This window comes from Chlorocebus sabaeus, chromosome 4 (genome assembly GCF_047675955.1).
Source record: "Chlorocebus sabaeus isolate Y175 chromosome 4, mChlSab1.0.hap1, whole genome shotgun sequence".
NCBI classification, from domain to species: domain Eukaryota; kingdom Metazoa; phylum Chordata; class Mammalia; order Primates; family Cercopithecidae; genus Chlorocebus; species Chlorocebus sabaeus.
In genome coordinates, this window is record NC_132907.1 from 58,660,868 (window position 1) to 58,684,055 (window position 23,188).

At 37.7% G+C, this 23,188-nt stretch overlaps 1 protein-coding gene and 1 long non-coding RNA gene across 12 annotated transcripts in view; one reads left to right on the forward strand and one right to left on the reverse strand.

Annotated features, from left to right (window-relative positions):
* LOC103215140 (uncharacterized) overlaps positions 1-23,188 on the reverse strand; it is a 170,259-nt gene that overhangs the window by 120,548 nt on the left and 26,523 nt on the right. For 9 of the 10 annotated variants that reach the window (XR_012092800.1, XR_012092794.1, XR_012092793.1 and 6 more), the window contains exon 4: positions 1,983-23,069. This is a non-coding gene — a long non-coding RNA (uncharacterized lncRNA). The remainder of the gene's footprint in view (positions 1-1,982; positions 23,070-23,188) is intronic. The other variant, XR_012092792.1, reaches the window with a different exon arrangement.
* Positions 1-23,188, forward strand: part of RANBP3L (RAN binding protein 3 like) — a 52,605-nt gene that overhangs the window by 7,687 nt on the left and 21,730 nt on the right. For both annotated transcript variants that reach the window (XM_007961380.3, XM_007961383.3), the window contains exons 2-4: positions 19,880-19,938; positions 21,201-21,240; positions 22,044-22,121. In XM_007961380.3, coding sequence (XP_007959571.1) covers positions 19,880-19,938; positions 21,201-21,240; positions 22,044-22,121 — 177 coding nt within the window. The remainder of the gene's footprint in view (positions 1-19,879; positions 19,939-21,200; positions 21,241-22,043; positions 22,122-23,188) is intronic.

The window sequence follows — 23,188 nt, forward strand, 5'->3', positions numbered from 1 at the left end:
GAGAGAAACCATCAGTATCAGGAATGATGTATAGGGTGTCACTACAGATATTAAAAGGATTATAATGGAGTGTTATGAATACCTTTGTGCCAGAAAGATGCAGAGGAACATAAAATTCAACGCCAACTAATACAAAAACTCAAGGGATTTGGAATAGAGCAACTTCCTCAACCTGATGAAAAACATTTACAAGAAACCCAGCAGCTAACACTACTCAATGTAGAAGATTGCGCATTTTCCTCCTAAGATTAGGAAAAATAAACAGAGATGTCCATTATCATTATTTCTATTCAACAGTGTACTGGAGATCCCAGCCAGCATATTACATTAAGAAAAAGAAATAAAATGCTTACATATTGGAAACAAAGAGGTAAAACTGTCTTTTTTTGCAGATGATTAATGGTGTTTGTGGAAAAATCCTGAGAAATCTATCAAAAAATGCTAGAACTAATAAACGCATTTACTAAGGTAACAGGCTACAAAGTCAACATACAAAAAATATTGCATTTCTATATATTAGTTGAGAACAAGTAGAAATTAAAAAATTAGAGTACTTATTTAATAGCATAAAAAGGAAATAGTTATGGATTAATTTAACCAAATATGTGCAGGACTTGTACACTTAAACATTGCAGTGTGAAGCTGAAGAAGATTGAATTATAAGAAGAGATACATCCCAAATTCCTGAATTGGAATGCTCAATATTAAGATGTCAATTTTCCTCAACTTGACCATCTCAATAAAAATTACAGCAGATTTTTTGTCTTGAAATTGACAAACTGATTTTAAAAGTATAAGGGAATGTTAAGGACCTAGAATAACTAAGTCAATCTTGAAAAAGAGAACAAAGTTGACAACTATACTTTTGGATTTCAGGTTATAATAAATCAAGATGATATAATATCAGTGTAAGGATACAAAAATCTATTATTGGAACAGAATATAAAGTCCAGAAATTGATCTATTAGTACATTGTCAATTGGTTTTTGACAAAGGTATCAAGATAATTCAAAGGGAGAAGAGATAGTCTTCTCTGTAAGAATCCTGGAACAAATGGTGAAAAATATTTCTAAAAATGAACCACAATACCTACCTCACACAAAAATTAGTTTCAGATAGAATATGACTGAAATACAAAAGCTAAATGTATAAAGCTTCTAGAAGAAATGTAGGAAAATACCTTCACCGTCAAAAAGGCAGCTTTTTAGACAGACAAAAAAGCATTGACCATAAAAAATAGATAAGTTAGACTATCAATATTAAACATATCTGTTCTTCAAAAGATACCACTAAGAAAAGAAAAGACTGGGAGAAAAATGTCAAATATATATTTGAAAAAGAACTTTCAATCAGAATATGTTAAAAACTCTTACAACTCATGATAAACAATTTGGTTAAAAAATGGGCAAATGATCTGGCAAACACTTCAAAAAGAAAGTATATAAATGGCCAAAAACACATCAAAAGATATTCAATGCTGTCAGTTATCAGGGAAATCCAAAATAAAACCACCATGAACTATCACTTCACATCCACTAGAATGGCTAAAATTTTAAATGCTGATAACATGATGCTTGGAGAGGATGTGAAACAACCAGAACTCACTCATTGCTGGGAAGTGATAAAAACCACTTTGGAAAACGATTTGGCAGTTTCTTATATAATTAAACCCACAAGTACCCTGTGATCCAACAGTTCCATATTTAGGTGTTCTATAACAGTTTCAAGAAAAATAAAAATATAACCACGAAAGCCTTGCACAAGGATGTTTGTAGTAGATTTTATTCATATGAGCTCCAGAATGTGAATAACCCAAAACTGTTTATAAGCAAGTAAATTGGTAAGCAAATTGTGGTATATTGACACACTGGAATACTACTCAGTAGTAAAAAGAAATGAATTACTGATACATGTAACCATGTAGGTGAATCTCAGAAATGTTATAGTTAGTGAAAATAAGGCAGACACAAAAGAGTACTTACTTCTACAGGCAAAACTAGGCCATGGTGATAGACAGCAGAACAGTTGTTGCCCAGAGAGGAGAACTGGAACAGGACACAAAGAACACACTAGGGCAATAAAAATGTTTTATATCTTGATAGGGTTTTGGTTACCTGAGCACATACATTTGTCAAAAATTCATCTGTGCATTTTATTCTATGTAATTTAGGCCTCATTTTCCAAAATGTGAGACTGCCTAGGAGGCCTCAGACTCCAAATTTTCCTCTAGGCCTCTACTAGTAAATCCATAGAATAGTGAAGAGACTGAAATATCTCAATGAATTTGAATAATTTGCCAAAGAACATAACTGTGTCTTACTGGCAGAGTACCCACAGCTCAGGAAATATCACACGTTCGAGAGAAAATGTTAGTATAACCTTAGTCAGGTTTAATAATAGTGGTATTTTATTGTTGCTTTTATTCCTAAAGCTTAGAAATTCTCTATTAATAACATAGCAAAAATTAGCTAATCAATGAAATTAGCAAAGGATAAATTGAGATATATTAAAAAGAACTATCTAATACCTAGGGCGAGACACTAACTCTTTTTGTCAAGCATCTGTCTTTCCATTATTGAACATCCTTTAGAACCAATGATTTATCTTAATTTTCTTTAGAATTCAGTGTTGTTATTGTTTTAAAGCCACGACTGACTCATCAGTTATCCTTTAATAAACACCTAAAATGGACTACTTCATGAATATTTTTTCACCCCATCTCTACTTCATCTTGTTTGCAGTTATATAGCACTTCATTTATTTTATTTAACAAATACTTAGTGGCTGCCATTTATCAGGCACTGTTCTAGACTCTAGTGAACAAAGCAAACAAAAAATCCTGCCCACAAGGAGCTTATTTTCTGAGAGGCAGAAAGGCAAACAATAAAGAAGATAAATGAGCAAAATATATAGTGCAAACAGGGGTCCATGGCCTGTTAGAAACCGGGTCACACAGCAGGAGGTAAGCAGGGCGTGAGCGAGCAGTACCACCTGAGCTCCACCTCCTGTCAGATCAATACACATTACAGTTTCACTGGAGCACGAACCCTATTGTGAACTGTGCATGTGAGCGATCTAGGTTGTGTGCTCTTTGTGAGAATCTAATGTCTGATGATCTGAGGCGGGGCAGTTTCATCCCCAAAACAGCCCCACCCACCTTCCCACCATCTTTGGAAAAATTGTCTTCCAGTCCCTTGGGCCAAAAAGGTTGGGGATCAACAGTGTAAATGATAATAATGAAGATAGGAATTATGGAAAAAAATTAAGCAGGCAGAATAGAGTGTCATAATGGAGGTCTGATTTAAGCAGGGTGCTCAGGCAAGACCTCATTAAGAAGGTGAATTTGAGTAAAGACCTGTAAGAGGTGAGGGAGTCGGTCGTGCCACATCTGGTGGAAGAACAGTCCAGGTAGAATAAAGAGTAAGTACAAAGACTCTGAGTTTTAGAAATTACACTTGGCCTACATTTGTTCTGTCATGGTTATTGACTCATTTCAGTTACAGCAAAAATAATACCACAGTTATCTAGGTTAGTGAGTCTCAAACTTTAGCATCACCTGCAGAATCACCTGGAGAGCTTATTAAAACGTAATTGCTGGGTCCCACTCTGATTTTCTGATTCAGAAGTTCTGAGGGGATTGGAGGGAAGGAGTTAAGAATTTTCATTTCTAACAAGTTCTCAGAGAAATGCCATCATTGCTGCAGTTGCAGCGATCACACTTTAAGGACGACTGTGTTGGAGGGACAAAAGGAGGCCAGTATAATCAAGTTAGCTTAAGCAGTGAGTGTTAGGAAGTGATTGAGAGATAAGGGAGACACAAGAGGAAAGAGCAGTTAGATAGTCATGTCTGCCCTGGTAAGCTCTTTGGTTTTGACTGTGAGAGAAATGGGAAATATTAAAACTCAACTTGAGTTAATTTGATCATTTACATCTTTCAGGTTCTTTTGGGGAGCGGGACACAGTAAAAGTAAGCTATTCCTCCCAACCTCAATACCATGTTAAAATAAAGAAAATCTTAGGCTAAATTCTTTCAAATTGACAGATATTTACTAAACAAACATTAATTAGCAAACAAGCATAAAAGACTGCATATGATGTCCCAAACTTTTTGTTCCTTAGGTAATCTGATTATATCCCGCCTAAAAGGTTTGCTCAGACAAAACGACATTCTCCAGGCAGTATTCTGTGCAGTCAGCCAGTAACCAAGAATGATCCTGCTCATTAATGGACACTGGGACCTTTCAATATAAAGCTTTGGGCTCCGTTCTTAAAAGTACAGGCTACAGGTCTTGCCAGATTCTTCTGTCCAGGTTGTGTAAGGCTAGCAAGCGTCCTTAAAATATTTCAGGTAATCCAAGGTCTTGAATGCCATTAATTTCACCAATGAAAATTCATTTCTGATGTTGATGATGCTAAATCTCAAAGGCTCGGATATTGATTGAGATGGAAAGATGACAACCTTGTAATGAGAAGCCTATGGATGTGGGTTTCCTGGTGCTAGCAACCACACCTGAGGTACAAATTCCCCACTAGGTCAATAGATATCACTTCAGGTGGTATAATTTAATCTAACATTCACATACAAATAATGCTATCTTTGCTGGAGTCTTCTAAAGTCAATTACAACTGTGAAAACAAGAAGCAGCGCTTCTCTACACTTTTACACAATAAGGCATATGTTAAAAATGATACAGCACTTTGAGGTAAATTCAGGAGGCTGACCCTGTGGGATGAAGGGCCAAGATCCTAGCACACATATAGCCTGTACACTAGTGTGCTCCACACATGAAGTAAGATCTGGCAAGAGCAAATATTTGAACCCTTATTGATACTCTTTGTTATGGAAGGCCATCTACTGAGGATGCTCTAAACACTTTAGATGATAAGTTCCATTAGGGGACCTACAAAATCACTTTCAAAACTGGGATACTCAGATTTGCCAAGAATTATTCTTCTGTGGTAATGCTGCCTCGGCTGTGTTGTACAAGTTATTTGAGAGCAGAAAAATGGATTCATACCCTAGACCATCCCACAGTGCTAACATGTCACTTACAAACAAATCACATTTATGAAGTGCTTGCTACATGCCAGAAACTGTTTTTCAGTACTTTTGATGTATTAGCTGACTTCTTTGTGAAAGTCCCAGGAAGTCTCACAGCTGGGGTCTTCAGCCAAGCTCCTAATCCAAGATCCGGACTCCAGAAACTGCTTTCACTCACGCTCACTGCCTCTTAAGCTGGTATAAAATAGATGTTCAGCTAAGTACCTGAGAAGGGCTTGGATGATGGCTGGCCCTTGAACTCAGTTGTTTAGAATAGGTTGCTATTATATCACTGGTTAATTTATATATGAATTACCAACTACATCCAACTGTCTCCCAAAAGGGTATATTTGACTGAAAAAGAAACAGTTGTAAAAATGCTGATGTACCAGTGCACCCATAGCAGCTCAGAGCAAGTGGCTTACTGATTAGGCTAGCAGTTTTTGCTTAACTGTAAATAGCTGCATAGCCCCTATGTCCCACACTGCATGAAGTGTGAAAGATAGCAATGTACCATTTTTGGAACCGGACTGACACAGCCTTGGAGAGCAGTTTGGGTTTTTGACAAAATAAAGAGGCAGTAGGCAAAACCTCAAATTAAAAAGGGGCTAAATAATAGTCATTATTATAATTCACTTTTTATTTAAACTGGGACTTTATTTCAAGTGGTGGCTCAACTATTACATTAAATCATTAACTTGACTTAAAATTTTAATCAACATTTAGGGAAGGTAAGTTTCACACTGGAGTTGCTTTTTAATGAAGTCTGTTGGCAAATCTAGCAAAATATTCAAAAGACAGGATTTAAAATGCAGTAAATACCTGTATTCATTAAAAAGCTGCATTCTTTCTACCCAATGATCACATACCTCACACCCTGTGGATGGCAATAAACAAAAGGTCATAGGAATAAGGTCTAGACTTTTAGCAAGGGATGCTGGTGTGAAGGTATTTGATACTAACTAAAGCCACATCAAAAGAACATAAAATATATGACTGTGAGTTGATTCGGAAGGAAAACAGGGGTTAAAATGGGAAGTGACCTACTTGGGAGGCTGAGGCAGGAGAATCACTTGAATCCGGAGGTAGAGGTTGTGGTGAGCCGAGATCGTGCCATTGCACCCCAGCCTGGGCAACAACAGTGAAACTCCATCTCAAAAAATAAAGGAAGTGAGGAGAGGGAACCCAACCTATATACTCAAACAGGAGAGATAAAGAAGAGATTTTTAAGCATGACCTGTATCATGGCAGGACAGGCTTCAGGTCCTGAAAGAACTTAATGCTAATGAGATTCAAATTCCTTTCCCTCATCAGATTCAGAGAAACTCTCAGACTTGCAGCAACTACAGCTCAATAACATGGTCATTTCTCTGGAGTGGGGCTCCATCTAGATGTAAAAACCATATTTCAGACTTTTATAATGACCTGTTTAAGGAATTGTTCTAATAAAAGGAAGGATATTGCTATCGAAAGAATAAGAGTAAAGTGAGAAGAAAGTCTGTGAATGCTGAAAATGGATTATTTTGGTCTATGATTGACTGTATTAAACTTTACTTGTCTGCAGAGACATAAAGTCGCAGATAAAGATATGTGTGCGTGTGTGTGTGTGTGTATTTTTATATACAGAGTATAGGCAAGACACATACCAGAACCGCAGATTATGAGGTTCTGTTTATTTAACAAGACAAAGTTTTGTTATAAAAACTTCATTTTCAAATACAGATTAAAGTTTTGTGTGTGTGTTTTTAACGTTTTTCATTTTAAAAACTGAGTAAGGTTAAATTAATGTGCTGGGCGTGGTGGCTCATGCCTGTAATCCCAGCACTTTGGAAAGCTGAGGCGGGCGGATCACCTGAGGTCAAGAGTTCAAGACCAGCCTGGACAACATGGTAAAATCCCATCTCTACTAAAAATACAAAAATTAGCCAGGCCTGGTGGCACATGCCTGTAATCCCAGCTACTCAGGAGGCTGAGGCACGAGAATTACTTGAACTCAGGAGGCAGGTTGTAGTGAGCCAACTGAGCTAGCCAGGTAGCCTCAGGAATACATAAATTAAAAGGATTGTTTTCAGTTTTTCTGGGAATTTTTCAAATCATATAAATTTTAAAAGTAACAACTTTTCTCTGCTAATTTTTATTAGCCTGGTGAATAAAACGTTTCTGGTCAGTGTACAAATTACTACCTGGCCTTTACTTCCTCCAAACTAGTTCTGATATGGTGCAATAATATATATCCCTGCAGAACCATCTGCCACAGGCATCATGTTATTCCTGCTACCTTTCTATGCCTGAGGGCCAGGAGGGCAGTTCAGCCCTCAAACGCAAGGAGAAGAGGAATGACGGGTCTCCTGGGGGTTCCCTAGAGGAGAATGGGGACCAGTCCCCTCCTGGGTTGGTCGGGCTTTGGATGGCAGCTCAGCTCCTTCTTCCTGACTAGACTGCCAAAGCCTTGTTCACATGGAATAACATCCACTTATTCCTGTGGAAATGGAGAAACAAGGAGCTTTTTCTTCTATGTGCTCAAAGGCTCAAGACAAAGAAGAATAAGTTTAAAGAAAAGAGTTTTAGAATTGGAAGAAGCTGGAATCAAGCTTCTCCATCCGGCTTGTGTCCTTGGAATCCATGAAGAAATTTAAAAATAGTATGTTTCTTCACCAAAGGGGAAGAGTTTAAATTTATCTGGACTCAATATATGAAGCTATATTTCAGCTGTATTAACTTATTAGCAGTCTTTTTGAAGAGTGATTTAGTTCTTACTGATACGATATTTTGTGTCAAAAGTACCTCTTTAATGTTAGCAGTAATGAAAAATCTACTAATTATTATTTAAAATTAACTTTAAGAAGATACCATTTTAGACTTGCGCGTGTGCCTGCTCAATGTACATTTTCAACATCCCTTGAAACCTAGACTTTGTTCCCCATTCCCTCAGCAAAGCAGAGAGACCCATTTTTAACATATGGAAGCATTTTCACACTGCGAGTTATTCTGAGTGAAAAATATGTGATTTACAAACGCTGTCAAATTAAATATGTATTTCCAAATGGTATCAGGTTGACCAAGCACATCCTAGGACACATTTTGCAACTTTCTGAGCCCTTGGGCCTAAATAATGGAGTAGTGTAGAGAAAGAGCAAACAGTTCTTTCTGTCATTATCAATCCAGAAGTCCCACATTTGCTGCTAATAAGCATAATCAAGTAAAGATTACAAGTAACTTTGTCACAAAAGGACACAATAGTCTTATTTATAGACAAAGTAACACCTTCAAATTATGCAGAAATGGGTGTGCCCTGTCAAAAGTAACACATTCTTCTGAGTTATTGCTGCCAGTGGCCGAAAAGAAATACTTATATGGAGATTTTACATTGCTAGGATCACTATGCCATTTGCCTGCAGACATTCTTGATCAAATCTCTTTAGAGTCAGAATATGCACAAATAATGGCAAGAATAACAGAAGCATCTTGCAGCGTTTTATAGACGGCAAAATTGAAGTGCAGGAAGACTCACACAATATAGGATCATGTCCCAACCAGGTCTATATAGAACCATGGAAGGCAGGAAAGAGCCATCGTAGCCCAGGCATGTCACCTTTCAGAAAAGAAGCTGTAAAATAGTCACTTAACTCACAATGGAAGCCATTTCATATCTTTGGGGATCAATTACAAAACATTTTCAAAATATACATATAAATTCAGTTTCTTCAGTCATCATTTGATTGATAGGGTGATTTGCCTGATGTTCTATATGAAACGATTTAACTTAGCGAAGAAGATTTGGAGTCAGCTCCCATGTGTTATAGTCTCAGATATCTAAGAATTTTCTGTGTGACCTGAGACAGGTCCTGTAATTTTAGAGCCTTAGTTCTCTCATGAGCAAAATGGTTCAATAACTAACTTCTTGAGGATCATATCATGTAATAACAGCACAGCTTACTGAGCATTTCTTACAAGGCAGGCACTGTGCTGAATGTTTTACATACATGACCTTGCTGAATCGTTACAACTCTGTAAGGGTAGGTCTAATGATACCCATTTCACAGGTGAGAAAACCTGGGCTCTTGGGGTCAAATGACATGCTCCAGCTCACATAGTAACTAGAAGAGACAAAATTTTAATCCAGTCTGTTTTTCTCCAAAGCTTAGGTTTTTAAAACCATACCTCTAGTTCCTAGTTGTCATTCTTTTATTTACCAAATATTAATATATTTAAATATGTCTTATAAAGTATGGCACAAATGTAAATTTTTATATTACACCAGTGCATAAAAGAAGCATCCTTGGTGATCAGCCAGATCTAACTTGTCATAGTACTTCTTAAAGTCATATTCAGTTAAACATTTCAAAAGGCAAAAGAGTAAAGACTAGTCATGACAGGTATATGCATTTCATATAGTAGCTATTATCTTTAAGAAGAGAGAAAAAATAATAATTCAAAGATTAATATTCTGACACTAAAACAATAGTAAAATATAATGGAGCATGCTGTGACAGCCACTGAAAAAGATCTATTAAAAAACAAAGTCCTTATAAAACCATTCTAGTCCCTGATCACCCCCAAATAAATAGCTCACTGCACGTGATGATCATATCTTTGGGGATCAATTACAAAACATTTTCAAAATATACATATAAATTCAGTTTCTTCAGTCATCACTGTATTTGATTGATAGGGTGATTTGCCTGATGTTCTATATGAAACGATTTAACGAAAATTCTGTTTTTAGGACCCTGTGAACTTCTTCATAAAGACGTTAATGAAGTAAACAACTTTAAAAAACGAGAATTTTTTTTCAATTGAATTATTGCTGTTGCAGATCCCCAGTTTCTTAAATGCAAATGAAATTAAGTCACTGGCTATGGCCCACTACCACATGTGGCTGGATTATAAATGAAGCAGCACAGTTTGGAGTTACATTTGGGGTGAGAAGTACATTCAACACAAGAGTTTTCAAGGGTTTGGTTCTACTTTCAGAAGGGTAGCAGGTCTGTGTTTGATACAACCTATGAGTCTTCTTGCCTCTTGTTCACATTAGATATTTTCTTATCTCTATGTCTTGGTTTTTCAGAATTGTTCGGTGTCTAGATCTAGACCAATGTACAAATCAGTAGAGGAGACAGTTGAGAGTCTTTGGAACTTAAAATGAATGGTTTCCTTGAAGATTATCAGCATGAGAATCAGATGTGTTCAGAAAATGAGATGGATTAGACAAAGCTCTGGGTAATAATGGTTGTAATCGGTCATATTGTCAGAGAGTTTTCTCATCTTCTCCAATTTCTTCTTGTGAAATGATTCCCATTCTGAAAATAACTGCTTTCTTTACCAGCTTGGTATTGATGAGAAAAGAGGAATAACTTTCCTTATTTTCTTTACATGTTGATTCTTTTTTCTCTAGTGTATGTTTGTCATAAATGAATATAAACTAAGAAATGCTAGATTTCCTAGAGTTGGCAGTTTATAACTTCATTTCTGATAAAAACTTTAAAGCAGTTAAGAACAAGTACAGTTAAAATTGCAGTTAGATCAAAAGGGGTAAGGGTTCCTACTCTTTTACTTCATATACACTGGTATAAAGATCTGAACACAAAATTGGTTACAACTTCAACAGGTATGATCAGGGCTGCAATCATTTCAGCAGGATCCATTCATCTTGTGTCTCCAGTTGAGTTAGTGCTTTGTGAATCAGCCTGGAAACTTTCTGTATAAATTGCCTCTCTTTTCCCCAGAGGCCTGGTTATTTTACCCTGAAATTGGTTCTCATGAAAAGAACCAGAGTGTCCCATTACAGTTAATAATGTCAGGCTGTGGCCCTACCACCTCCTTCTGTAAAGACAGACTTTTTAATCTTTTAGTAGATAGTTTATTGCTTATTTCATTAAAAAATTTTTTTTTTACAGATTTCCCCCACATATGGCTAGAAATAAGTAGAAACAAGTACAGAATGTCTCATGCTTGTGGTCCCTTTGTGAATTGGCACAGGTTCCTTCTTCTTTTGGGGCTACAATTTGTACCTTCTGTAAACTATCTTAAAAGACTTCAATATAGGTTTAATATTTTGTTTGTTCTTTTTTAAAAAATCAAGATTGTGATTCAGACTTTCTGTATCTCCTCTTCCTTGGGTTCCATATAGAGATTGAGATCACCTGCTATGATTTGCCTATTTTTTTTCTACAGATAATGTCAGTTTTTACATTTGAAACTTCAGATGTTTCAAATTCTTCTTGAGGAATTTTAGAGCTATGGCAAATGTTTTTGATGTAGTTTATGCTTCCAGCTTAAATTTTTGCTTTGCAGCAATGAACATTTTAATCAATATTCAATAATCTCAACCAGTGACATTTTCCAAAAAAATTTGTCCATGTAAAGAAGTTAGATCTTAGGCATATCAGTAAAACAGAAAGCGAACTTTTGCATGTGAGAAGAAATCATTAATTGCTTCAAGCAGAATATCCAAATGGCTAATTTTAATATCAATATCAATATTTATATTTCAATATCCTTTACCACAGAGACTTCTTTGCAAGTACTTAGGGTAGCCCTTGACTTCACCTTACACTGAATTGTAGTAATTATAGTATATGGTTTGGATAGTAATTATTTTCACATTGTGAGCATACTCAAAGATCCCACAGGTTTAGTCATTACTAGTTAGTAGTCACTACTCTACTACTCTAACTAGTGACTACTAGAGTAGTCCAGGAATCTTTACTGCCATTTTCCTAAATTTGATCTCAGTTGACAGAAATCTGAATGTACTCTAGAGGACTGCTTATCAATATTAGCGTGTCTACAAATCACCTGGGGATCTTATAAAATGTAGCTTCTGACTTAGTAGGGTAGGGTGGAGACTGAGATTCTGCATTTCTAATGAGCTCCCTGTCAATGCTGCTGGTTCACCTGGACCACACTTGGAGGAGCAAGGATCTCTAAAACTATTTATGGGCCACATCTGAATTTGGAAACTTCCTGATATCAAAAAATAAAAAGAATAAAAAAGATAGGAGAGAAATGAGAAGCAAGCTAGGGGTAAGCATAAGGTAACGAGTGAAAAGAAAAAGAAAGACTTTTGGGGAAGAATGAGGCATTTCCCCCACAGCTAACAGAGAGTATATGGTTTGGCTGTGTCCCCACCCAAATCTCCTCTTGAATTGTAGCTCCTATAAATCCCACGTGTTGTTCCCAGTGGGAAATTATTGAATCATGGGGACAGTTTCCTTCGTGAGTTGTTCTTGTGGTAGTGAATAAGTCTCATGAGATCTGGTGGTTTTATAAAGGGAAACCCCATTCGCTTGGCTCTCAATTCTCTTTTGTCTGCCTGCATGTAAGATGTGCTTCTCACCTTCCACCATGATTGTGAGGTCTCCCCAGCCACGTGGAACTGTGAGTCCATTTCTTTACAAATTATCCAGTCTTGGGTGTGTCTTTATCTACAGCATGAGAACAGACTAATATAGTGAGTCCATATCACATAAGACAGCAGAGAAGGAGGGAAGTGAATCTAATTTTTATTCAGTGTCTCCTATGCAGCCTGTATCCTGACATATTGCTACATGTTTATATATGAGTGGATAGATAGATGTCTACATCTGAATATATGGAGAGATGTATGCATACATGGAGGATGGATGAATAGACATACAGATAGATATTCTGCTTTGTTTCAAAAGCTTAGAGAAGTTGTTGTAGGTGTTCTCGCATGCATATACTGCTTAAATCCTCATAATAGCTCATACACACACACACACACACACACACACATATATACACACAGAGAGAGAGAGAGAGAGAGAGAGAGAGATATGAAAAAGTTGAGGCTCAAGTCCTTTATTTAAAAAAACAGCTCTAGAACAATCTAACTTCCAAGCTCTAAAATCCATGCTTTGACAAGCCAGAGAACCAGACACGGTGAAGAATGATGAGAAGACAGGGACATAAGGAAAGTACTGGAGACTGGGGTGAGACAGTGCACAAGGAGCAGAAACTAGAGAAGAGGATGTGGAAGAGACATGTGGAAAGGTCCAGGAAGAAAGGGAGAAGAAAATGCAGGGACTGCCAGGGCTACAGTTCAAGCGGATAATTCCAGTCCTGGTAGCAATTAGAGCTGACCTATTTGGCAGTGCCTGCCCCTCTGCAGGGGTTTGTTGCCACTTTCTTTCCTGCCAAGATTGTTTACACAACCTTTTTTAGCCCTGGCTAGAGTAGCCTGGTTCTATCCAGCATGGAGAATTTGGTTTCTATTGCAGGAAGTCAGGGACCCCGAACGGAGGGACTGGCTGAAGCCATGGCAGAAGAACATAAATTGTGAAGATTTCATGGACACTTATCACTTCATCAATCCACACTCTTGTGATTTCCTATGTCTGTCTTTACTTTAATCTCTTAATCCTGTCATCTTTGTAAGCTGAGGATGAATGTCGCCTCAGGACCCTGTGATGATTGTGTTAACTGCACAAATTGTTGTAGAGCATGTGCATTTGAACAATATGAAATCTGGGCACCTTAAGAACAGGATAACAGCGATTTTCGGGGAACAAGGGAGATAACTTTAAAGTTTGACAGTCTGTGGGCTGGGCAGAACAGAGCCATATTTCTCTTATTACCAAAAACGGGTAAGATAAATATCACCTGGGGAAAAGAATGCATTCCCAGAAGAGGCCTCTGAATGGCTGCTCTGGGGGTGTCTGCCTTATGCAGATGTAAATAGGGCTGAAACACACCTTTGTCTCCTTCAGTGCCCCCAGGCTTGCTAGGATTAGGACATTCCAACCTGGCAAATTCTAGTCAGACTGGTTCTCTGCTCTTGAACCTTGTTTATCAATGACAATGCATGCACAGCTGGACATGGAAGTTTATTAGTGATTCTAGTTTCGCCCTGACCTTGTGATCTCGCCCTGACCTCCTGCTTTGTGATCTTTCATCACCCTTGAAGCATGTGATCTCTGTGACCCACACCCTATTCATACATTCCCTCCCTTTTGACAATTGCTAATAAAAACTTACTGGTTTTACAGCTCAGGGAGCATCACAGAACCTGCCGATATGTGATGTCTCCCTCAGACACCCAGCTTTAAAATTTCTCTCTTTTGTACTCTTTCCCTTTATTTCTCAGACCAGCCAACACTTAGGGAAATAGAAAACAAACTACATGAAATATCAGGGGCTGAATTTCCCCCATAGGTTTCCACCTCTACTACACTACCAACTGGAAAGAAGAGGTGTACTGAAATCTAGGTCGGGGAAGCTGTGTAGCAGAAACTTGGGGACCTCTAGAAACTGCCTGTCCCCCATGCCCACTGGAGTACAATGGAACCAAAGGTACTCCAGTCTCAGCAGCTTACTCTATCTTGACATTTTCTTTTGACTCAGTAGATCCTTTCAAATCCCCACCTCTGAGAAGATCCAGCAACAAAATCCTCCAGTTACTTTCCCAGTTGAAATAGGTTTATTTGTCAGAGACCAGGTGTCATTTAAAGATATGGAAATAAAAGGTAGGGACACCTTATAACCCACCCAAAATTGGGGGGGGTATATAGTACATATCAAAATAGAAAAATAAAGTTTATTGTAAACATTGACTGTGATAGTATAATACTTTAAAATCCTGGAGGACAAAGCTATTAAATATATGCATAGTATTCAGTTGAATCCTTTTTTCCCCTATACATACCTATGATACAATTTAATTTTCAAATTAAGCACAGCAAGAGATTAAGAATGATAGTCTAGGACAATTTTAACAATATACTGTAATGTTATGTGAATGTTCTCTCAAAATGTCTGAACTGCAGTTGACCATGTGTAGCTGAAGCCACAGATAACAGTGACCACTGTACTGGATTTTCTTCCTAGTGAATTCCTGTCTACAGACTCAGATGAGTGTTTTGAGTAAAGGTGAAGGCCAAGGACTAAAGCAAATGTCTTTCAAAGGTTTAGATGGCATCATAAAAAGCAGATCTTCAGTTATTCTGTGGAAGTTTTGATTGCTTTCTGAACTCAGTGACTCCATCTTACATCTTTATTTCCACATATTTTAATGTGAAGAACAGTTAAGTTCAAGAAGCAAGGTACTGTATGCTTGCTGGGCAGTATACTTCAATAAGAAGTCTATTTTTGGCAAGCAGCATGGGGCTTGTCCTCTACTTCTGGGAGTCTGACACTATGGTAGAAAAGGGATTATTTTTTAATTTAGTTTTTATATTTTCAAAGTTACACATATTCATGTGATTTAAGGAATCAAATGGTTTTATGAGGTTTTTCTGGAAAAACAGGAGACTCATCCTTGTCCCCTCCTTTGCTCTCCCTTTTCTTGATCCCCAGAGACAACCGTATCCAATTCTCACCACTGTTTCTTTCAGCATTAACCTCCATATCTCCACATATCACACTATTTCTTTATTTTTATGTTTAGGCTCCATTAGGCTGCAAAGTCAGTTACCACTTATCCTTCTGCCTCCCAGCTTCCAAAATTTTGTTGCTATTATTTCTCTTCATTTTTCCTTGTATTTGTGGTGGCTTCCTCTTCCTCCCCGACACAAAAAAAGCCTTATTATTTTGTGATTTCTGATTTAAGCAGGGAGTTGAAGTTCACGTATATGGTCAATCAACTTTGACAAAGCTGAAAGTCCTGTTGTTTCATACTGATTTTTCCTTAGCATAGTGCTGGATTATGTCACATATCATACATTTGGGACTAATTTGTGCCAGTAGAGCCATATAGGATAATATATCAGTACGATGCATTGAAGTTAAATCAATGGTTTTGGAGGCAGGAGGCCTAGATTTAATTAAAGGTGTTGCCACTTACTAATGGTATGCATTTAGCGAGGCACTAAACCAAGCCTTAGTTTCCTCATCTGTAAGTGGCAGAAACCATATTTAATCCACAGAATGATTAAAATAATTAATTTAGACCAGATGATGGATAAAAGCACTTGGCCCACAATGTACCCTCCTTGTGGAGCAGAATTACAAGTGAACTGAGATTGAATTAATAGATAGTACTTCGTGTTCTTTCTTATAACAGGTACTCAATACAATATTTGTGAGGTGAATGAATGTCTTCTCTTAATGAAGTATTTCAGAAAAAAACAACATTGAATATTGAGATTCATTAAATGCTACATGAATCTCAAAACAAGCAAAATAGCAAAATTAACCTTTACGTTTTAAAGTCTTTCTAATCCCCTCATTTTCTTTCATTGCCACAGAAGACTGTATTTTAAACTTCTAATTATTCGATTTCTCTTAAAAAAAAAAAGTCATGGATGCACGATTTTAAAGAAAGAAAAGAGCAGCCTCATCAGCTCTTTTCTAGAACTTAGACTAGCCTCTTAGTTAGATTCCTCATTTCCTCTCCCTTAGTCCCTTCCCCCCAATACCCTTTCATCACCGCGGGAGGGGTGATCTTTAAAAGAAAAAATTCCTATCACAGCAAATCACTCCCCCGCTTAAAGTCCCTCTTTGACATCCCATTTTTCTTGGAATAAAAACAGAACTCCCTGGCAGAACCTACAAAGCCTTGCAAAGCTCCAGCCTCATCTCCAGTCCTGTTTTGTAACCCTTGCCCACTGTTTTCTTAGGGTATCAGCTACACTGGTTCCTTTCATTATTGAAATGTGGCAAGCTCCAGCCTTCCTCCGAGACTTTCCTCTTGCTTTTCCCTCTGCTTGGAATGTCCTTCTTCAGTGTTTGCCTGGCTAACTTCTACTCATCCTACAAGTCTGCCTAAATATCACCTCTCCTGGAAACCTTACCCTGACCCCAAAAACTAAGATTCTCTTGTTGGTTACTTGTTGAGAGCCTGGTACTTCCCTTTTATAATGCTTACCCCGGTTGAACTTCAATAATTGTGTAATTAATTACTTAGTTCTGTTTCTCCTCCTCAGTGTAAGCTCTATAAAAGGCAGGGACTACATCTGTTTTCTTTACTGCTTTATGCATGTTAAAGGAAAAAGTTTAGACAAATTAAATTTATTAGAGTTTAATTGAGCAAAGAACAATTTGTGAATCAGGCAGCCCCCAAACCATAATGGGTTGAGAGAGACTCCAGTGCTGCCATGTGGTCAGAAAAAGGAAACAGAAAAAGGAAAGTGACCTGCAGAAAATGGAAGTGAGGTACAGAAACAGCTGGATTGGTTACAGCTGGTTTTTGCTTTGCTTTATTTGAAGAGTTGGCCTCCTGTGATTGGCCGAAACTCAGCGATTGGTAGAGGAGTAAGTTCCAGTCTGTTTACACATCCAGTTCACTACGAACAAAGAAATCTTTAGGCAGAATTTATAAGGTGGTAGCTTTAGGCTAAACTTAACATCCACAATACCATGCAAAATGTCTTGTACATAGTCATTTCTCAATACATATTTGTTGAATAAAAGGATTAATGACTATAGTAGAAAGGAAAAAAGGCTACATTTTAAATATATAATTTTAAGGACCCTGTTTTTATTTTCAGATTCTCCTGCTGGGTTGGGTAAACAAATCTGCTGTAGACCCAATGGCTTGACAAATGCTTACTTTTGACTCAGTCTTTGGAGCTAAGAGAATTGTTTGGGAGAAGGGGAGAGAACCTAGGGGGAAGAAGTATGAAGGTTATCTCTTTGCTAACCAAGTTCTGGGCAGTGTCAAGAAGGGAAGGTGATTGTGCTGCCACTAATGCACCTTCAGTTAGACCATGTGTCCCTAGCTTCCAGCACAGTGCTTGCATAAAAAAGATGCTCAATAAATATGTGTTGAATTAATGGATAAAGGTGGCCTTTTTACTTTGCCATATGCCCACCAAGCTGCAAGTACGTTTTGTGACTTCCTCTTTAACGCTGCCATTGAAGATCACTTTTGCACGTTTTTAGCTGTATGTTTTGACAGAGGGAAAGTCAATATATTATTTGTGTAGGCTCAGGTCAAGTCATGCTGTTTAGGGATGACTGTCCTAAGCCCAGTTTGGAAGAGCCCCATTTATTATTCTAATTCGTAAATACTCCACTACACATTCACAAAAAGTATTTCTTTTCAAAATCTCTGCAAATCTCACTGCTTAAATCTAATGTAATTTCTGGAAAAGGAGCTCATTTTGAAAAACAACAAAGAATTGAGCTATAGTTTCATATGAATGGCAATGCCAAAATATTAGTGAAGATTTTCTGCAGGGATCACTTGGCTCCAAGTGAAGACAGCATGGTAAGTGCTTGCATAAAAAAACTAAACAAGGCCGGGCGCGATGGCTCACGCCTGTAATCCCAGCACTTTGGGAGGCTGAGGTGGGTGGATCACCTGAGGTCAGGAGGTCGAGACCAGTGTGGCCAACATGGTGAAACCTCATCTCTACTAAAAATACAAAAAATTAGCTAGGTGTAGTGACACATGCCTGTAATCCCAGCTACTCAGGAGGCTGAGGCAGGAGAATCGCTTCAATCTAGGAAGTGGAAGTTGTAGTGAGCCAAGATTGTGACATTAGCCATTACACTCCAGCCTGAGCAACAAGAGCAAGACTCCATCTCACACACACACACACACCAAAAAACAAACAAACAAACAAACAAACAAACACCCACTAAACAGTTTTACTTCCCTGGACTGGGAAGTTCACATGGCTCTAGGAGATTCACAAAGGGTGTTTGCAGACTTTATGACACTCTTAAAAGATTGTGATGAAATGGGGAATCCCTTTCTGGCATTTAAACGCTGTATATGTCTAGTAGTTTCTTGAAATTTGTCAGCTAGAGCTTTATTTGTTCAGCTCAGGGATAGCAAATTACCTCAGTGCATGCCAAGACAATACACTGCTAATGGTTGCTATAATGAGAAAAGTTCTGAGGTCTTACTTGGTCTCATCCAGAATGTGTTGTCATCACTTAGCAATGATAGCTACGAGTTTTAGAATGGGGATTGGTGGAATGCATGCCAGATATCCTTTCTTTAAGGCTTTTTTTGTTTGGTTTTGTTAAAATTTAAATCTAAAAGTCTCATTTAATCTTCACATAAACTCTATGAGGTAAGTACTGCTATAATCTCGATTTCTTTTTTTTCAGATGAGAAACTAAGGTAAAGATACATTGTTTCCCAAAGTATTTAGTCAATTAGTGATGGAACTTATATTTGAACACATGCTTATCCAAACTAACTCCAGAGCCCAAGCTCTTAACTGCCACACAATATTTCTTAAGAATTCGGAAGCATTCATATTTAAAGGTGTTAACACTTATGCATACCCTAGAATGAATTTCTCTCTATTGTCTTATCTAAAATAAGAAAATACAAAATATTAATAAGGCTAGCAAGGTTGAAGACAAACTTTACCTACTTTATAACACTGTGTAAGACTAATTTTTTATCTAAATATCAAAAATAAAGTTTGGTGTATGACTACTCTAGTGAAGGAAATATGAATTATTTCTGGATATTTTAAGGTTGTAATGCAATGCATGTATATCATTTATACCTCCACATCTAACCTAAGTGGAAGTACTACTCCTAGATTAGATTTTTCACTCATTGAAACTTTTTATTCTTAAAGTAATGGTGTTAATCATCATGCCCCGATGAGATTTTAAAGGTACATAATTATATTTTGCTTTCCTTAAACACTTAAAGCATGTTCTTTTAATGGGATTACCTATTTATGGAAAGATACTGCTATCATTTCCCCCAAGTATTTATTTCTGTAATTAACTGTTAAATTATTTATAAATGGGCAATTTATAGTATCCACATAAAGTAGCTTGGCTTTTACCCAAATGCAGAAAAAACAAAAAACAAAAAAAAGTCTTCAAATATTTTTAGATGGTGTAAGAAATGTCAGAGTATGCTTTGATTTATTGCCTGTTTTCTTTTTTTTTTTTTCACAGAAAAATCTGTCATTGCTCAACCAATATTTGTTTTTGAAAAGGGAGAACATACTTTTAAGGTAAGATTGTCTATTTCTTTGTTTAATTTTACTTTGACAAAGATAATTATATTTCAGGAAGCTAGTTATCCTGAAAGATATCACTGCTGCTTAGGTTTATGCTGTTCTTTACCAGCAGAGTAGTGCCTCCAGATTATTGATATAGTCAGGATTTACAAACATCAGTTTGGCTGGAATGCGAAGCCAGAGACCTTGTCTTGGAGCTATGGATAACATACTGTTTCATTATAGTAATATCTTTATTTGGAGTAACTTGAAAAGGGGAGGAGCTGAAAGAGATTAGGAGGGCTATAGCTCCTCATATGAGTCCTCACCACTGACCTAGCCTAAAACCAGGTAAAAAAATAAATTCTAAACTACGATATTTGATTTTAAAGGGACCTTTTGAACTCTGCCTGTTTTTTTGGCATCATACTAAAATCATCCGTTTTGAAAGACCAACAGTAAGATTAGTTGCTGGGCGTGATGGCTTGCGCCTGTTATCCCTGCACACTGCTAGGTCACAGTGGGAGGACTGTTTGAAGCCTGTGGTTTGAGGTCAGCCTGATCAATAAAGCAATACCCCATCTCTACAAAAAAAATAAAAAGAAATTAGTCAGGCATGGTGACATGTGCCTGTAGTAAGTCCTAGCTACTTGGGAGCCTGAGACTAGAGGATAGCTTGAGCCTAGGAGTTAGAGGTTGCACTGAGCTATGATTGCACTGCTGGCACTGAAGCCTGGGTGACAGAACAAGACCTCATCTCTAAACAAACAAAAAGCCCCACTAGATTCTCACTTTACCTTATTTCTTGGTATTCATTCTTATCCATGCAGGTAATTTAACCTACTACCCACAAAAACACTAAATGTAAGAAACACTCAACCTCCAAGCCCTTGTTTAAAAAACATTCCTGGGTCCCACCCAAGAACAACCACTTCAGAATCTTGAGAATAGGTGCCTCAAAATCTACATTTTTAAATGAACTTTCACAAGTGAATCTGCAGTCATTGAACTATAAAACTACTGGACTAGACTTTCGGTTTTTCTTGACTATGTGCCTAACAAATGAAGGTGAACTGCTTTGTCCTGGCCAGGCTAATTAGCCCTGGCTTCTGAGAATTCTGTAAAGTGGCAGGGTGGAAATCTGACGTACTAGGTTGGTGCAAAACTAATTGCGATTTTTGCCATTACTTTTAATTGCCAAAACTGCAGTAACTTTTGCACCAACATAATACAAAGGCAAATACTCAGCTCTCCTCAGTGGTTTTGTTTCCTTTCAGAGACCTGCAGAAGACACCCTGTATGAAGTAGCAGAACCAGGTAATGATTTTCATCCTGTATTCCAAAATCAGTCTTCATACAAACAAAATTAGCAGACACAAGTATTTTGGCATGTGGCACAGACTGTGTGAAAGTTAATGTTTTTTCTTTTTTTTTTTTTTTTTTGAGACAGAGTCTCGCTCTGTCGCCCGGGCTGGAGTGCAGTGGCCGGATCTCAGCTCACTGCAAATGCCGGGTTTACGCCATTCTCCTGCCTCAGCTTCCTGAGTAGCTGGGACTACAGGCACCCGCCACCTCGCCCGGCTAGTTTTTTGTATTTTTTAGTAGAGACGGGGTTTCACCGTGTTAGCCAGGATGGTCTCGATCTCCTGACCTCGTGATCCGCCCGTCTCGGCCTCCCAAAGTGCTGGGATTACAGGCTTGAGCCACCGTGCCCGGCCTGTTTTTTCTGTTTTTAAATATGCCAGTAGATTCACTTTTGTTTTGAAATATGATATATAGGTCCCTGAGAACACTGATGTTAGTGACTAAAATTCACTGTGCTCCACTCCCTGCCCCTCAACCTATCAAAAACATTCTCTGTAGACCTCAAAATGCATATACAAATTATTGCTGACACCAGTCATTTCTAATTGTTTCATACTAGCATGATATGCCTATAGGTTTATAATCAATCAGCAACCTATTAACCCCAATATTTAAAATAGTGATTTAAGGGTTAATGTGTTATCAAATGATGATCTGTGTAGACAAAAGAAAATTCTGTTTATCCTACCCTATCATGAGTTGAAGATACTTTGTTATTGCAAGTAATTTTAGCCTTCCCATTGCTTTTCTTGCAGAACGTAATGGTTTTTCAAGAAAGCGTGTACGGTCTTCATCTTTTACTTTTCATATTACAGATTCTCAGTCCCAGGGAGGTATGTATAGCCTTGACTGTTGACTATTCACTGTTATGTTTATTCTGAATGCAAAATTACTGAGAAACTTTTCAAAAGAGTAATGTTAAAAGCTTATCAACTGAATAGTGTTTATAATATATTGTTATGTGAAAACAACAAGCTATACAATGGTACAGTGAGTCAGTATTTAAACATTCCATTTATCAGCATTGGAAAAAATACCAAAAGGACATAAGCCACAATGATAGCAGTGGTTATCTTAAGTAGAGGACTTGCAGGTGATTTGGTCTCCTCCCCGTCCCCCATGCCTTTGTATTTTGCTATGTTTCCAAAGTTTCTGCATTGAGCAAGTATTAGCTTTGTAAGTAGGGGAAAAGGCCATTTTTAAAGTAAACATTGGCTGGGTGCGGTGGCTCACATGTGCAATCCCAGCACTTTTGAAGGCCGAGGTGGGCAGATCACGAGGTCAGGAGTTTGAGACCAGCCTGGCCAACACAGTGAAACCCTGTCTCTACTAAAAATACAAAAAAAAAAATTAGCTGGGCGTGGTGGCAGGTGCCTGTAGTCCCAGCTACTTGGGAAGTTGAGGCAGGCCAATCTCTTGAACCTGGGAGGTGGAGGTTGCAGTGAGCTGAGATTGCGCCACAGCACTCCAGGTGGGGTGACAGCATGAGACTCCCTCTAAAAAAAAAAAAAGAAAAAAGAAAGCAACCACCTATTTAAATAAATGGATGCCTACCCTTTGAAAATAATTTTATCATACACTGTGTTCCGAGTAAATCAGTAACTTAGTCTGCTTCTCTTCTATGCTGAAAGCACTCCAGTGATTCCTTTTATAATGAGCTCCATGTCTTCCGCCTTGTAATACAGCATCTATGTATACATTTCTCCTCCACTGTGAGTTCCTTGAGGTCATCTTCATGGTTGATAGTGTCTTACATATGGTGACCATAAAATAAATATTTACTGTTGAATAGAATTGAATGGAAATTAATTTATCATCCTCATCAGATGTACTCCTTATTTACATTAATAAAAATAAAGACTTTTCTAAATTAGTGATACAGAAATTTTTCCAAAACAGC